At 39.3% G+C, this 17,626-nt stretch overlaps 1 protein-coding gene across 1 annotated transcript; it reads left to right on the forward strand.

Moving 5' to 3' along the window:
• Positions 1 to 693: 693 nt before the first annotated feature.
• Positions 694 to 16,775, forward strand: ccdc66 (coiled-coil domain containing 66). The gene is made up of 21 exons (XM_088005852.1): positions 694 to 882; positions 2,617 to 2,675; positions 2,949 to 2,974; positions 3,146 to 3,391; positions 4,047 to 4,293; positions 4,365 to 4,479; positions 7,041 to 7,135; positions 7,247 to 7,302; positions 8,444 to 8,524; positions 8,835 to 8,969; positions 9,231 to 9,448; positions 10,599 to 10,683; positions 10,764 to 10,922; positions 11,511 to 11,598; positions 11,948 to 12,019; positions 12,093 to 12,324; positions 12,645 to 12,846; positions 12,920 to 12,957; positions 13,269 to 13,414; positions 14,806 to 14,936; positions 15,380 to 16,775. The coding sequence occupies exons 1-21, from the start codon at positions 872 to 874 to the stop codon at positions 15,479 to 15,481; spliced, it is 2,544 nt and encodes an 847-aa protein (XP_087861978.1). The 5' UTR covers positions 694 to 871; the 3' UTR covers positions 15,482 to 16,775.
• The last annotated feature ends 851 nt before the right edge of the window (positions 16,776 to 17,626 follow it).

The following is a 17,626-nucleotide window of genomic DNA, read 5'->3' on the forward strand; positions in this document are numbered from 1 at the left end:
CAAGCTGTCACAACAACAACACACCTTCAGGATCACCGGGAGCACGCTGGACGTCACTGAGGACAGGCGAGGTGGACCGGAGGAGCTCATCAATCTTGATCCTCGGTGCTCTAACTCATTAACGACCGTTATTCCGGTTAGGGTTAATGCAGACTGTTTAGATTTTACAGTTCATTAAGACGACTCCGGCGCTTTGGCGCCACCTTCCTGCGGGACTGCCAAATACAAGAAACGGTGCCTTCACTTACATCAGAGGATTTATGCAACTTCACATGTCCACCATTTGAAAGATAGACAGTGTTATGATACGGGGTATTATTCATGATATTTAAAGCCATATTTTTAGTGATGGTTATAATATTTACTTTCAAAGTCATAACAGTGACGTTGAAATTGAAAACTGATATTCATTCGTCATTATAATGACGAATGAATATCAAATTTTACGAAAGTTTTAATGCTAAAATTATGGCTTGTTTCTGATAGCTATTACATAGTTTATATCTTTCATCTTTCAAATGTACCGCTGTATGATAAATTACTGTCATTAAAACAAAGTTAGCTTCAGCCTTAATATATCCCGAGTGTCAATGAATGCACCGTCATCAAATTTAAACGTCCAAAAATGAAGACCTTTCATTGGTCAGTAATTTTAAATACAGCAAAGATTAGCCAATCAGTGACACGCTTGTTGTTCGTAGGTAGCAACCAACGTAGGCAACCGTTTTCCCCCAGAAATTGGCTTGTTAGCTATCAGTGCTCAGTTAACGTGCCATTTTAACTATGAAAATTAATCTGCTAGTCACTCATTTTATATTATATTAAGTTTGTTTGTAAATCTGCTGCTGATTCGGTGTATATTTTTCTCGACATGAACCTGGGGTGAGTCTGCTGCTGAACAGCTTGCTAAGCTAAAACACTGAATAGCTAAGGTGTCGCAGTGAAATTGCACATTAATTAATGCTTATTCATTAATTTAAAAAGATCAATCAAACTTAACCCACGTTTACGTTATCTTTTTCTAGACGAGAAGTGAAGCAAAGATATTCCAAAGAATAGAAATGTTAATTTGATTTCAAGGCACTATGTCAAGTACATATATTTGCTATTTACTAATAAAAAGAGACGTACACCTTTTTTTTCCTCAGTCTTACGTTAAATCAGACCAAACTGTAACTGTTTTAGGTCTGTTAGTCATACAGTTCAGAGGCAATACTACCAAATCATTTTGAAGACATCAATAAACACAATTCTTTCTCAGTATTAATGCATTTAGTAAATGTAAATAATTTTGTTAATTCTAACTAAACCAAAACAAGAGAAAGACAGGCTTATTTAACTTAAGACTGTGAGAAATTTAAATGTGTATGGGTTTTTTTTTGAGTGTATGCAAACCTATGGTTTCAACTGTAATAATGACTATACAAAATTTATAAGATGTATATTATACACATGCCCTTCACTTTGCTCAGTTATTATGTTGCTTCCTGATGCAAAAATGTATTATGTATTAAAAATAAATATTTTAAACATCATCAAAATCAGAATATTTAAAACTTTAGGTGACTTTTGTGTGAAGGTCCACACCTTTTATGCCAGAGATTCTTGCTGGCAGTTGGAGAACATGTTAGTGTGTGCAAAATGTTTTTAGTTGGATATTAAATTACGAGTATCATGTTCAGACTATGTGTATCCATAATGTATTTGATCCATTAAGTGGGTCAGATACTAAAGCTCTCAGAGCAGTGGAGGTGTGTGGCTGTAAATTAAATTCAGAAATACTTTGTTCAGCTCAGGGGAAAATTTAAATGCAACTCATATTATCAAAGTTTCTCTAAAGAGTTGTTGTCGATGCTGATGGTTGTTGGCAGGACGGATCTGTTCTAAAGTGTATTCAGTTTGGAGGAAACCAGACGACGCTCCTTACCAACCCAACAGTGAACTATGGTGATGGAAGCATCATTCTGTGGGACTGTTATAAATTAAATAATCTACCAGTGGAATTAATACAATTTTATCAATATCAAGGAATTATTGACTGAAAATAAACTCCTATATCTTGTTGAAAGGAGACTTTAAGTTAGTTTTGCCTTATTTCAAGTGCACTGACATATTTGCACTAGAAACAAGACAAAAAAATACTTGATAAGATTTTGTGTTTTTGCAGTGTAATCCCAGTAATATTTTCCGGAATAAATGAAGGATTAATATCTTTGAAAGTTGTTCATCCAGTCAGAAACTCCTGGTGTACCTATAAACTAAAATTTTCTCCCAGGAGTGTTTAAACTAAATTGTAAATAAAATGCCTTGATGCTTATTTAAATGCAATATTTTTAAAATAAATTATTAAATCCATATAAAATTTTGTATGATTTTGTCATTGTGGGATTCTGAGTGTAGTTTGCTGAGGAAGAATTCGTGAAAGCTAAACAGAAAAACTCTTTTAGAATCTATTTCAGGTTTTTAAAATTCTAATTTAAATCAGTGAGTGAAAGAAGAGAAGCTGTTAACTTTCATTAATTTTCTTAAACAAATTTTTCCATTTGTCTCTTATGATTCTGGTGTTTGTTTTCTTCTCTATTTTGTGCTCTAATGACTCCTATTGTTCCTGAACAGAGATGGTCTGCTGTTTGAGCTGGAAAATGGAAAACCCAGACTGATTTTACTCACTCATGGTGAGGCTTTCACACTTCCCAACTTACCTTTATAGTAATATTTTGGGATAAATTATCTGTTATCTTTGCATTTGATTGCAGAAGATTTTGCTTCGATATACTAACATATCTGCTTTAACAACAATTTCATTAATTTGGCTGCTTATGATAAAAATTGATTGCTGTAAAATTTAAATGATTAAAAAATGTCTACACTTAATATTAAGTAATACTAATATATTAATTGTATGCTTTTATAATATTTTTGGCTCATTGTTTGGTTTATTTTTACAGCAGGTGTTGTGAAAAATCCAATAAAGGTAAGAAACATCAACATCTGTTGTCTTTAGCTACAAGTTGGTGTCCAGCACTGCTTAGTCTCTTCTGAAAATGATTCCAGGCTGAAAGGAGAAAAAATAATTAAAATAAATAAATGTGTTCATCTTTAAGGCTTTTGTTCACCTGAATGGTTTGTGATGCGTTTCTTATAGCTGCCCAGTAAGCACAGAGCAGCTAGCATCCTGAGCGCCAGGCAGCCGTCCTGCCTGGAGGAGGTTCAGCCTGAGGAGCGTACAGCTCAGCAGGCTGCGCGGGGCCCCAGGGAGGTCAGGTGTAAAGCAGCAGCAGCTTCATCCTGCAGCTCCAGCATCTCCACCACTGATGGCAGAAGCTCCGTCCTGAATTCATCCAAAACTCCAGGCCGTCACAAAGAGCGCGCCAGTAAAGCCATGGCAAAGGTAAGGGAGGCGGAGCCTAAATAATTAATATTTGGATCAGTATTGGTACAATTTAAAGGGGACCTATTAGGTTAAATTCATATTTTTGTATTTCCATTTGGGTCTCAACACTGTCCAATTGGCAGTAAGTTAATGTTTTTTGGTGTCTGGAAAATGAGCCGTTTCAAAAACCTTCAAAATGTAACGTTTCAAATCAGCAGTAAAGCAGCCCATTACCTAGCAACCCAGCCATAATTCCACTGTCACTCAGCAACCCCAGCTGAGCTCCAGCATGTTTGGTCAGCTGGTTTTACAGCTGTGCAATCACTGCTGAAAAAGACAAGTGTTTTCTTGTTGACTTACTATCCAGAAACCATTTACTGCATTCTTGTTTGTTGTGCAGGAGGCTCTACTTCTGCTTTTCAAAGATGCACAGTTGTATAATTGTTCATCTGTATGCAGCCATTTTCATATGAGAGTGTAAATAAGAACAAAAATAAGCATTATATTTCTTGGTGGAAGAGTAAAACTACTTTTTAAAGCATGCCTTAAATAAAAGTTGATTATATAAAACATTTGGTGTCTTAGATACTATAATAGTTATCAAAAAAACAACAAAAAGAGATATTTACCTTTTTCAAGCCACTATGTGCAACTTTGTATGCATCCTCTGAAGGTAAAGACAAACAAACACAAACTCAGCTCTGCTGTCGGACCGCTGGGATCCCCAAGGAGAACAGATCTGTTTCCAAACGGTGAGCGCGGAGACGGCGTGTCGCAGCCTGTGCTGAGCAGCGTGGACGCAGGCCTGAAGGACGGAGACGTGGTGTGTGTGACCGGAGAGCAGCTGCGGGAGCTCCTCGGCTCCATCACGGTGTCGACCGGCTGCGCCCAGCGGGGTCCAGAGGAGCAGGCGGCTCAAGGTGGCACTAGCAAGAAAAACTGCTTCTTAAAAGCTGCTTCTTATTATAAACTGTTTCATTTGAATCACTAGGAGGTCAAATACACACAAACTCTGTCTCTTCTGTGAACGGAGGAGAAGAAAGGCAAATAAAGGAGGATGAGAAAGGAGAAGAAATGAAGGAGGAAGGTGATGATGAATATGGCAGGTAAACATTTTTATAAACTCCAATTCTTCTGCTGTAAATCATTCTCGATTGATTCAAGTTGAACAAAAATAAAAAATTAAACATTTAGATTCAGTTTGAGCTGTAATTTCTTCAGCAGAAACAATAGGGACAGATATTAAAAACAGTAACACAATTTATCAAAGGTCCAACCTGTTTTAAATTCTATTTATTTAAGAGAATAATTTAGAAATTAAAGCTGCAAGCTGCAGATCGGCCAATGTGTTAAGGAGATAAAGCTGTTGGAACAACCCAGGGGGCGCAGTGGAGTCAAATTACATTTTAAAGCTCTTCAATCAATCAATCAAATTTTATTTGTATAGCACATTTCAGCAGCAAGGCATTTCAAAGTGCTTTACATAATTAAAATAAAAACAGCATGTGACATTGAATAAACAGTGAGAAAGAGAAAGATTTAGAAAAAAAAAAAGATTAAGAAAGATAAAAACATTAAAACCCGCGCCCCTTTTAGGACTTCAGTTAAACATCGTTTAACTGGGGCTCTAACCCTCTGGGACTTTAGTCAAAAACACCGTTTGACAAGGCCTCCAACCTCTAGAACTTTAGCAATTTTAAAATTCACTTACGTTTCTGTCAATATCGTGTTGGTTGAAACGCCGTCAAATGGGACTCTAAACCCCGTAGGACTTTAGTTAAACGTCGTTTAACTGGGACATTTTCCAGGGGGGCTTTACATCATTAAAACGTAGACAGTGAGAAAGAGAAATAAAAGGAAATTAATAAATAGATAAAAACATTAAAAACATCGAAGACATCAAACCCCACACTAATCCTAATTTAGCCATAAGCAACTCTAAACAGGTGGGTTTTAAGTTGAGATTTAAAGGCTCTCAGTGTTTCAGCTGTTTTACAATTTTCTGGAAGTTTGTTCCAGATTTGTGATGCATAGAAACTGAATGCTGTTTCTCCTCGTTTGGTTCTGGTTCTGGATGCAGAGCAGAACCAGAACCAGAAGATCTGAGGGGTCTAGACGGTTGGTACAGCAATAACAGATCTTTAATGTATTGTGGTGCTAAACCGTTCAGTGATTTATAAACTAACAATAGTATTTTAAAGTCTATCCTCTGAGCTACAGGGAGCCAGTGTAGGGACTTTAAAACTGGTGTTATGTGCTCTATCTTCCTGGTTGTAGTGAGAACGCGAGCAGCAGCGTTCTGGATCAGCTGCAGCTGTTTGATTGATTTATTAGTCAGACCTGTGAAGACGCTGTTGCAGTAATCAATGCGGCTAAAGATAAATGCATGGATGAGTTTCTCTAGATCCTGCTGAGACATTAGTCCTCTAATCCTGGAGATGTTCTTCAGGTGATAGAAGGCCGACTTTGTGACTGTCTTAATGTGGCTCTGAAGGTTCAGGTCAGAGTCCATCACTACTCCCTGGTTTCGGGCTGATCGCTGGTTTTTAGTTGTAATAACTGAAGCTGTGCATTGACGCTAGATCAGGGGTGTCAAACTCCAGTCCTCAAGGGCCGCTGTCCTGCAGTGTTTAGATGTGCCACAGGTAAAAAACAGTGGAATGAAATGGCTTAATTACCTCCTCCCTGTGTAGATCGGTTCTCCTGAGCCTTGCTAATGACCTAATTATTCTTTTCAGGTGTGGTGCAGCAGAGGCACATCTAAAAGTTGCAGGACAGAGGCCCTTGAGGACTGGAGTTTGACACCCCTGCGCTAGATCGCTCCTCTTTAGGTCCAAAGATAAAAACTTCAGTTTTGTTTCTGTTCAGCTGGAGAAGGTTTTGGCTCATCCACACATTTATCTGTTCTAAGCATCTGTTCAGTGATTGGATGGGGTCAAAGGTCACCTGGTGACATCGTAATGTAGAGCTGTGTATCATCCGCGTAGTTATGGTAGCTAATCCTATTTCCTGTTATAACCTGAGCCAGTGGGAGCATATAAATATTGAAAAGATGGGGTCCTAGGATTGAACCTTGGGGTACCCCACATGTGACCTTTGACCTCTCTGATGAGAAGTTTCCGATTGAAACAAAAAAATCCCTGTTCTTCATGTAAGATTCAAACCAGTGGAGCACTCGACCGGAGAGTCCAACCCAACTCTCTAGTCGATTCAGTAAAATGTCGTGGTCAACAGTGTCGAAAGCTGCACTGAGGTCCAACAGAACCAGCACTGTGGTTCTCCTACAGTCTATATTTATATGGATGTCATTGAACACTTTGACTAGGCCGTCTCCGTGCTGTGGTGAGCACGAAAACCAGACTGGAAGGAGTCAAAGCGATTCTTTATTGTTAGGAATAACAATAATGAATCCAATATGGCCAATTGTGATCCAATATGGCCGACTTCCTGTTGGGTTTAGACCATGGCTCCCAAAGACTTTTTTTGTTACGTCCTGTCAAGATGTACATGTGTTGGTCAAAGCATGGCTTGGGGCTGATTTTTTTAAAAACATTCTAGGGTGTGCTGCGGAGGAATTAGGCCTCAAAACAAACAAAATTAGTAAAAGCCCCACTAAAGAAATCTGTCCTGTTGCTCCGAATTGTTCTAATGGTTTATTTTCCCTTAGGTTGCATCGCTCTTCGTTCAGTTGGTTCAAAGAGCGTCGGCCGGACAGCAGAGCCGCCATCGATGCAAAGAAGGCTCAGTGGAAAAGAGAGCTTGGTATGAACGCTTTGCATGTGGCGACAGAGGAAAGGAAAAACTGCCTCTAAACAGGAAGAAACGTCCAGCAGTGATAATTTTGTTGAACTAAAATGATGGTCTGACTTTCAGATGAGCAAGTCGCCCTGAAGCAGCAGCTGCAGCTTTCAGCCCTCAGCAGACTGCAGGTATTTCACCTTCACCTCAACCTTTATTCGACTGTTTATTCTCCTGGTTTAATACCCAGCAGTTGCCATGGTTACTTCATGCTGTTAACCAGGAAAAAGCACAGTGAGCTAGAAATCATAATAGGAACGTTTTCTACTTGAGAAGCTCCTTACTGGTTAAATTTATCCCGTATAACTTGTAAAAAATTAACATTGTTAGGAAAAAAAGAGGCTTATTTTAGGTAAGTAAGTTTTTCTTGAGTGCATTTTGCTTTAACTGTGGTCTGGCAAATACAAATAACTCTGAAATTATTCATACCACAGGCGGATTTACTTAAAATAATTTTCATTCAAGTAAGAAGTTTGTGATGGTAAATGAGGCAGGCGTCTCCCAACTGACACTAAAACGACATGAAAGAGGTATTAGGGAAAAAATGGATTTTACTTGCATTATATCCAAAAACGGCAGCATTTGAATTCTTCTTTGTTGTAATGATTTATCTTTGGGGATGAGCTTAAAATCTTTGTTTTGTTTTTTTTGTTTGTTTGTTTTTTTTTCCAGTTACAAGAATATAGTGATAATAGATGCAATTTTACCAGAATATTCTAAAATTAAAATCAGGATTTTAATGAAGGTAATCTGATTTTTATTGATTTTTTATCCATTAAAATCAGCCCTACATATTAGTATGAATAAATTTTACTCATTGTCTAATAAAACCCTGATTTTAATGGGATTGAAAACAGGAAAAATCCTGATTTTAATTGGTAAGTAAAGTTTATTCATACCAATGTGTACTAATGAATTCATTTTAATCATAAAAATCCAGGTTTTTATCCATTAGAATCAGCCCTACATGAATAATTTTTACTTATCCTTTAAAATCCTGATTTTTATTAATTATTATCAGGATTATCGCACAGCTCTACACATTAGTAAGAATAATTTTTATTTTTTCACTTTGAGTTCTGATTCTCATAACCTTGATAACCTTTCTGTCATCATTTAATGGTCTAAAATCAACAAGTGGACCTGGAGGTAAATTAATTAAAAAAAAACTAAATGCATCTGAAATCTGTAGTCAACAGGAACTTGAAGCCGTTTCCAGGCCTTTCAGCCTGTATTTCATTGATATTTTTCAGATGTTGCTGTGTGTTTCAGGGTGAGGAATACGCAGAGAGCATTTCCTCTGTCGGCCACAGAGAGCATCCAGCCGCCATCAGGTCCAGCCTCCGACTCGGGGTAAACATAAACTCTGAACGAAGTTTCAAACATTTCACCTCCAACTGCTGGATCCTGCTTCCTCTACGACACGGAGGCCCAAAGTGCGGCCCGGGGGCCATCTGTGGCCCTTGAATTGCAGTTTCCAACTGCAGTTCAAGAACGATGCAAATTTGGGTCATCCAGCATGATGCAGATGGAGAGTTATGTAATCAGAGTAAAACGTTTACCAACATAATTTTCTTAGGTTAGGTTGTTGTTTTATTTTTGGCTACTTTTGAGTTGATGATTTTGGCTGGAGTGACGAAGAGTTTGGACACCGCTGCTGCAGGAGGTGACGCCCATGGAGGAGATGCTGAGCGTGGAGAGGAAGGAGGAGCAGAGGCGGGTCTGGCTGGAGGAGCTGGACCGGCAGCGGGAAGAGACGGCCGAGCGCCGGAAACAGGAGAAGCTGCAGCGGAGACAGGTAGAGATTCTGACCTAGTCCAAACATAGCCGGGTCATCTTAAAACAATGACAGTCGAGATATTAATTTCTATAAAATACTAAGCACTGCTTGTCCACACGCAAACGCAAAAAGGAGAATTCGCAAACCTTCACCTTGGCTGGAGTTTTCAGTGATATTAACCGGAGGTTATGTGTGGATAAAAGGCCAAATGGCATGAAAATCCGTTTGGTTTATCCGATATCCGGCGTCTGACCTCGCAGTAACGTCGTGTCTGTGCAGACAGAGGACCACGAGCACTGGGCCGCGCACTTCGACTCACTCCAGCGCAGAGCGCCGGCCCAACCCGCGGTCCCGGGGCGGCTCAGCGGCTCCGAGCGAGACGACTGGAACCCGTCGTCCAGCTTGTCGCTGGTCTGGGAGGGAACCAGCAGCTGTGGAGCCGACAGCGTCATGGCAGCCAGTGTGGATTCAACCAGAGGGTTTCCCTCCAGATCCAGGTAGAAAACTGGGAAATGGCATCAACCCTGTCGAAATAATCAATAAATCGATTGATTTTCATTTGGACAGCAGCCGTTAGAAGGTTGATCCCTGTTGAAAAGCCGCCATTTTGAAAAACGCTGCAGACATTGACACCACTTCCTGCCACGTTTTTCCCTCTAAGCTGAATGATTCTTACTTTTGAAATGCTTAATCCATTTTAATCATTGTTGTTTCGGTTCTTTTGTTTATTTTGGACATTTAAAATGTTTTCCAGTTCCAGTGTTAAACATTGTTTATAATTTTGTTTATCTTTATTTGGGTATACTTGCATTAATTATATCAGCTGAAAATGGTCTCAAAATAACCATATTATCTTTTATTTAAATAATTTATGGGCCAATTTATCGTCCAGCAGAATTTATTACAGGCCGAAGCAGGATTCCCTTCCAGGCTGGACTCGGCAACATCTTTATTTTTATCATAAACAACTTTAAATATGTTTTAAATTGGCAAACATATGTGGCATATCTAAAATAACTTCTGGGACAATTTATTGTCCACTAATATCATGACAGATTTATTTATTAATCTGAGAAACTAGTGTTAACTCCAGAGGAGCTGTTGAGCCAACTTTAGGTTACAATTCAGCTTTTATTATGAAAAACAAGAAGGAAGCATTTGTTGCAAGCAGGCCTGTCATAATAAATTTTTCTGGTCAATAAATTCTCCCAGAAGTTACTGCGATAAACGATGTTGTTGTTTTGAAGTAATATAATGGTAATGGCATAATAATAATAATGAAAGAACACATTCTCAAAATCAATAAACTTTAAATTCCAATGAACATTTAACACTGGAACTGGAAGACATTTTAAATATACAAAATAAACAAAACAACAAATAAAATTTATTATGAAGTCTGTAACAAAATTACCTTTCAAAGAAAGGGCTCGTTGAGACCAAAGCGCCAGACTGAAGACTTTTAACATCCAGTTTTTGGAAGAAGGAGAAAAATAAATCATGCAACATTTGTTAGCATGACGGACCCATTTCTATTTTTATCTTCAAAATGTGGTGCTGGAAAAGTTTGAAAACTTGAAAAGTGCTTGAATTTTACTGTAACAGTTTTAAGATCTTTGTTTAATCTGAACTCCGTTTTTCCTGCAGCTACCTGAGGACGATGACGTCGCTGCTGGATCCGGCGCAGATAGAGGAGCGAGAGAGGCGGCGGCTCAAACAGCTGGAGCAGCAGGTAGGGCGGCACCAACACGGAGGAAGCCTCGTCTTCAGCGTGTGCCGCTTTGCTGCCTTCACCGTTTTATTCTGGCCCAGAGAGCCATCGAGGCCCAGATGGAGGAGCGCAGGAGGCAGAGGGAGCTGGAGGAGGCGATGAGGAAACGGGAGGAGGAGGAGGAGGAGCGGAGGGTCGCCATGGAGAGGGAGAAGCTGCAGAAGCAGTACGAGCTGGAGATACTGAAGAAGAAGGAGAAGGTCAGGGGTCAAAAGATGTCTCACCTTCACCACTGGCAGAAAATTAATTCCTTCAGATTTCACCAAAAGAGAAAGAAAAAGTCAGAAACTAAGTTGTGCCTCATCCTTCATAGGTTCAGTGCAGCTGATGGCAAACGGTGCTAAATCCCAACTGACTATTATTATTATTCCTAATAATAATAATAAATATTTAACTTCCTTTTGGGATCAATTAATTATAGATATATTAATTAAAGATGTCGAATAGTATAACAAGCAGACAGACTGGAAATATGAATTTTACTCTTTAAAGAACTTAAATAACTCAATCTTATTTTCTTGTTTTTGTAGAAGTAGTAAGACTGCCACCTTCAGGAGGGAGTTAGCATCACTTATCAAAAGATATTTTATCATTTTTGAGAAAAATTTTCATTAAATTCACAATTATCCAAAAGCGCAGAAAGAAATTAATAGAATTGTTGATTGAATTTCTGCAAAATCACAAAAGCATGGAACGATAGCTTTATATAATTCATCCAGACGCCCCCTTCCTAGTTCCACCCTGGGTGTCTGCCAGTATCCAACAGCGATCCATTTCCTCCTCTTCAGGTTTTGGTCGAGCTTCAGAACGATCCGGTCCCTCCGCCGGAGCAGCCAGAGATCGACGGCGGGTCGGAGGAGACGCCCGGATCCAGAAGTGAGTGAAGCACTGACGTCACCACAACCGACCCAAAGAACCCAGAACAAACTGGTTCTCTGTGCTAAACAAGTCCAGCAGAACTTCGTTTGTTTCAGGAGTGGTTTTAGCATCTAGAAGTGTAAAGTTCAATAAAAAAAAAAAACGGAAAAAGAAAATGTAACAAATGTCGCGGTTTTGGTCCCCAGTCTGACCGAGTCTATCGGACTATCAGATGTCTTAAATCTCTGTGGGTTTAGTTTGGTTGAATCTAAACCATGTTGGGCATGCATGTGTTTTTATCATGTGTTTTAACAACAAACTACTAGAAAACTTTCCTAACTGTCGGTTTTGTTTGTGCGTTCAACAGTCACCAGGGAGGCTGAGAGTGTGGAAAACGGTGACAGCGGTTTGTCGTTTAAAGACTCGTCTGTTCAGACGGGTGAGATGCCGCAGATGGACTCCTGCTCTCATGTTTAACATTCGATTACAGCTTCTCCTCTCTCCCTGAGCAGAGGACGCTCCTCCTCCTGCTGCTGCAGACAGAGTTCAGACTGCTGACATCTCCGTCCAGAACCAGAACCGTCCGGCTCCCTGTGGTTCTGCTGAGCCTAACAGCAGGAGCCGTGCTCCGAGAGCGGGAAAGGAGAACATCTGTTTGCCAGCGGGAGAAGATCCGTACGCGCCGTTCGCTCGGACAGAGAGGAGCCGGAGAAGCAAGACGAGGCCGGAGTGGGGAACACAGAGGTTAAAACACAACACTTACACTAAAACAGCAGCTGCATTCCCATCACTGATGAGCGCAAATATGGTCTGGTCTCTGCTAAACAAGGAAACACAATTTTACAATTCATTAAATCAAAATTACATTAAAATCGCTCTGAAATCAGCTTGTTTATGCGATAAGTCACTAAAAATTATGGGAGCATTGGATGTAAACATTTACATGAGATGAGTTTGTAATTCAGCCAATCAGAGGAGAGGTTGATCCGAGTGCTGATTAGGCTGGAAGAGCTCAAAGTGACTCAAGCAAACGGTTCTGTTCTGCCCCTGCTGCGGTTCTCCAGGCCCAGCCGGCGGTTCGTTCCCGCCTCGGAGCGCTACCCGGTCGCCCTGCAGAGGGACCGGCAGGAGAGCCGACTGAGGAGGCAGGCTGAGCTGCTGGCCCTGCAGAAGACCCGTCCGTCCAGAACAGAACCGCCCGCTCCCCAGCAGGAGGCCCGGCTCTGCCCCAACGGCCAGCAGAGCAGAACCAGTCCCACTAAGAAGGTGGAGAACCAGAAAATCACAAGGGAATTAAATGAACGATGATGTTGTTTGCTAATGAGCGCTGATGTTTCAGGTGGAATCGGGTTTGAAAGGAAACATCGACTCGGACCGGTGAGCAGCTCCACATAAACCTGAAACGTTCTCCCCTCATGTGGTTTAAATAGGGCCAGGGAAAAAAAATGATAAAAAATCTATTTTATTGATTAGTTGAATTTTTAGTTTTTGAAGATTTAATTTTTGGAGAATCTGGATTTTTCACCAATTTCCCAACTTGGTCATTTGCGACCACTTTGTTCCACTGGAACTGCAGAAGTTTATATGGAGAGAAAAATTTAGTTTCATCTTAGCAGGACGGTCTCAGATCGTTCAGTTTCTCCAATAAAACAGACCAGAGGTTAAATCTGGACTGTGGCATCCTGCAGGGGGCGCTCTCCTGCTGCCCAGAGTCAGCAGGCTCCCAGCTCTCCTCCTCCAGCCCTGGAGTTCATTCCTTACCTCCGGACCGCTGAGGTCTTCAGCCTGGACCCCCTGGAGCCCGCCGACACGCCGCCACCCAGGACACACCCCGGTTAGAAACGTATCAGAAATGTTTTAAATTCAACAACTAGGCCTGTCACGATAACACATTTTGCTGAGCGATTGTCTAAAAAATTATTGCAATAAACAATAATATTGTTTCAAGACCTTTTGACACTGATTTAATGGAAATGACTAATAATGCATGTGATTTCCTGCCATAGATAGATACACTGTTATACACTTTATTTTCAAAAGAACACATAACACTGGAACTGATAAACTAAATAACCAAAACAACCAAAAATAAAATGGATTCTCAGTCTCCATTAACAAAAAACGTACTTGAATAAAAACTAAACAACATAAAGCCAAAGTGGAAATAAATACTGCATTCAACCAAAAGAGTGCAGATTATGAAGCCTGTATTGGCCTTCAGTAATCACTAGATTTAAATAGAGAAGATGGGCACATCCGACCACCTAATGCAGTAGTTCACACTACACAATTCAGGAACTCAGGAACTCATTACTGTTTTAGCTGGACAGAGCTAGCATATGCCATTTACCCAGAATTCATTGCAGCGTAAACATGGCAAAGTCCATGTGATACTATTTTATTTAAATGTTTTAAAACCAAACAGCTTTACTGTATTTACATCTAAAATAAATATTTCTTAGATTGTATTGTTACAACTAATCGTGGATCCCTTTAAAACCAAAATTGACATTAAAATATTAATTTTAAGGCTTAAGAATTGGCTAAAGACGAACCAGACGAATCTCATTTTAAAATATTAGTTTTTGATTCAGAAGTCTTAAGTGTATTGCATTATATCGTTTTTATATCATTTTATTGTTTTTACTGTTAACTTTTCATTTTAATCAACTGATAAACATCCTTCTGGTGTTGTGAATTATCTATGGCAGGCCTTAGATTGTTTTGACCTGTTTTTGTGTCTGTTCCTATCAAACAATAAAAACAATGTAAAAGATTAAAGAAAACATAATAAGAAAATAAAATGTCAACTTTCCAAAAGTAGATATTTATCTAAAATGAAGTGTTGACATTTGCAGTTGTAAAGTTTTGTTCTGCTGACATCATGAAAATGGATCTGTAGGTTGTAAGGGTTGCAGACCGGTGTTGTTTTTCCTGTTAACCACCAGGGGGCAGCAGCTTTCTGCCCAACTGAAAGGTTTTAATCTCTTTAATTTAATAAAAACCCGACTGGGTTTTATTTTGGAACAGATTAAACAGAACAGAAAGTTTCGGAAATTAGTTTCAACACTGATATTATATTAATAAGCATTTTAAGCCTAAGCATGCTTTGCAGCCATCTTTCTCTGTAACCTGGGTCGACAGAACCTAAAAGAGGGTCAGGAGGTCCAGTTTGTCTGTTTTTGGTGAGTCATAACCAATCAGAACCTTGTCTCTCCTGGTCAGGGCCTCCTCCTGCTGAGGCCTCATCTCCTCCTCCTGGCTCCTCGCGTCGAGACCCGCTGCTCCACCCAGAGATGCTGCTTGGCTCCCAGCGCCAGCAGGAGATCCTGAGAGGCCTGGCCCAGCTGCGGCAGGTAACCCAGACACACCTGCTGGTTCCCCACGAAGAACAGAAAATAACACGCTGATGAAAAGTATTCACACCCCGTAAACTCTACGAGTGTTGACGGAGAGCTACGCCACACTTTTCAGGTCATGCAAAATGAGAGGAAATTCTTATCAGAGCATAAAAAATATAGAATATAAAAATAATAAACTAAACATATAATGTAAATAACAAAGTATGTTTAAGTAATTTTAGTAAGTTCAGTTTTGGGTACGAAGCTTTTTAGATACACTAAGTCATACTATTAATGTGAAATCAGTTCAGCTTTCTGTCATCAGATTGATCGATCCGGTTGGTACCTTCCAGGCTCCGGTAGTTTGGGCCTTACCGGAACCGTCCGGCAGCTTGTTTCCCTCGGATCGCTTCCATCTGCAGGTGAACCCACTCAGGCAGCCACTGTCTGTTTTTCAGGGTTTACTACAGAAGCAGAAGGAGCTGGAGACGGACCTGAAGCCCGTCCGGAACCGCCGTGATAACGAGCAGCGCGCGCTCTCCGCAGCTCACCGCACATGACCGGCGGCGGCGTCTGGAAGCTCCTCCCACTGGTGCTGATGCGACTTCCTGTTCTACCGGGGATGGGAACCGCCTGAAGATAAACACTAACAGAAACCTGCTTCAGTTTGCTGTGGTTCTTTCATGGAGGGGAAAGTTTAAATGAGCGATTTCTCAGTTTATCATCGATCTGCACAAACGTGAGGTAGAACATGAAGGTTCTACCTCACTACGGTCGCTGTTACAAACCGGTTTTATCTCCCAGTTTCCTGCTGAATGACGAGCACTAAGTTTCTAATGTTCCATTTTTTATTTATTGTTAATGTTATTTAAAGTTTGGTTTATTAATAACTGATTAAAGATGTTTTAAAGCTGCAATGTTGACATGACAAAGTCTTGCTGCACTATGTATGGCAGGCTGTTTTAGCATAAAATCCGTTTCACCTCACTTGAATTCCAGATATTTCCAATTACATTCTGATTTGTAAAAATTACGTTACAATAAATTTGTATGGAAGTTTCAATTCAGAATATCAACAATAAATTACTGGCAATGAAACATAAATTACAATTTGTCAAAAGTAAATTTCAAATAATTAAATTTTTACCAGACTAATCATAATGCTAATTATAATTCTTGATAATTTTAAATGCTTTTTTGAACGCTTTTCAGAAATCTCCAAATGAATTGGAGGAGTCTTTACTATTTCAGATTATCTTGAATTAACATTCTGACTCGTCAGAATGACATTACTCATCTATTGAATTATTCTGACAAGTAAAAAATGTCACAGATTTACATAGCATTTTAAAATTTAAAACAATGAAAAATAAAAATAAATTTGGGAATGAGTTGACAGCAGCACTTTTAGCTTTTCAAAGCCATGTTTATGTCCAACATGTTTGCTGGAAGAGAATAAATAGGAAATCTGTTCCATTAAATGTAGTTGAAGATATCTTAAATTATTCTAACTCGTCTGAACGTGAATGAAGCAATCTTAAATTTCCATTTTGTATAATAAAAATGTAGCCGTTTCTGGTCAAAACTCATTCTTAGCTAGAATAGAGGTAATCAGGTGACACTGAGTTTATGTTAAAACGGCCTTCCATATATGCACAGCCTGGGATGCCAGTGATTTTAACCAGTTGTTTTTGTTTATTTTTGCCTCTCATAGAGGGATTTATTTTTTTCTGAAGTTTTGAGGAAGAAAAATACAAAACCTCAGAAACCAGGATGAAGAATCTGGTCAGCTGCAAATATGAATATAGTTCAATGTTCGTCTTCTTTTTAGGTGTGAATAAAATCTAAAATGAACTTTGTTTTCTGTTTTCCATCAAACAAAGATAATAGAAATAAAACTTTAAAATGTTTAATCTTTTGGATTGTTCATAAGGGAACCATCCAAAATTCTCTCTTCAGAGAAAAGGAAAATGATTAGGAACCAGCAAGACTCAAATCAAGAACTGTACCACAGTCATTTCGTCAAGTCTTTAGACTTGTTTTGGTTTCTTTAGTGTAAAAACTTTTTGTAAATAAGGTAGTTGAATATAAATTCCTGGTAATTTTCTGCACCCAGTTAATAAACACCTGCTCACATTCCTCCAGAAATCAGGGGATTAAATGTTATTTAGGGAGCATTTATTGGTGCTACGTTAACATTAGAGACGCAAGTTATAGCCTAAAGTTGATAAGCAACCATTTTCTTAAAAACCCGAGTATTCGCTTGTATTAAAAGGGCCAGATTTCCATTACATAAACGTCAACATTTCTCATAACAGTGAATTAAAAGAAAATATATATATATATTGTGTCAGCTGTATTAAATAATGAATAAATATAAATTTTTGGTTCTCTCACTTTCAACTTAGACATTTAAAACAGGAACCTCAGGTTGCTGAATAGAAAAATAAAAGATGAAAAAATAAAACATGTCAGTGGTTGCTTTTGTAGGAATATTAAAATTTTGTCTAATGAAGTACATTAACTCATGACAGTCCTCAAAATCAGCCTTCATTATTGACGCCATGTTTTTCCCCATCATGTTACTTTTGTAGCACATCAGTCATTTTCAGTCGAGAAGTTGGCACTGCTCCTGGCATTCAGCTCGCCTCACAGAACTCTATTAAGGTGAAACTTAAGGAGCTTGGAGTGTTTCCATTTGTAAA

The sequence above is a fragment of the Poecilia mexicana genome, unplaced genomic scaffold (genome assembly GCF_051168715.1).
Source record: "Poecilia mexicana isolate PSO_F unplaced genomic scaffold, ASM5116871v1 scaffold_5, whole genome shotgun sequence".
NCBI lineage: Eukaryota > Metazoa > Chordata > Actinopteri > Cyprinodontiformes > Poeciliidae > Poecilia > Poecilia mexicana.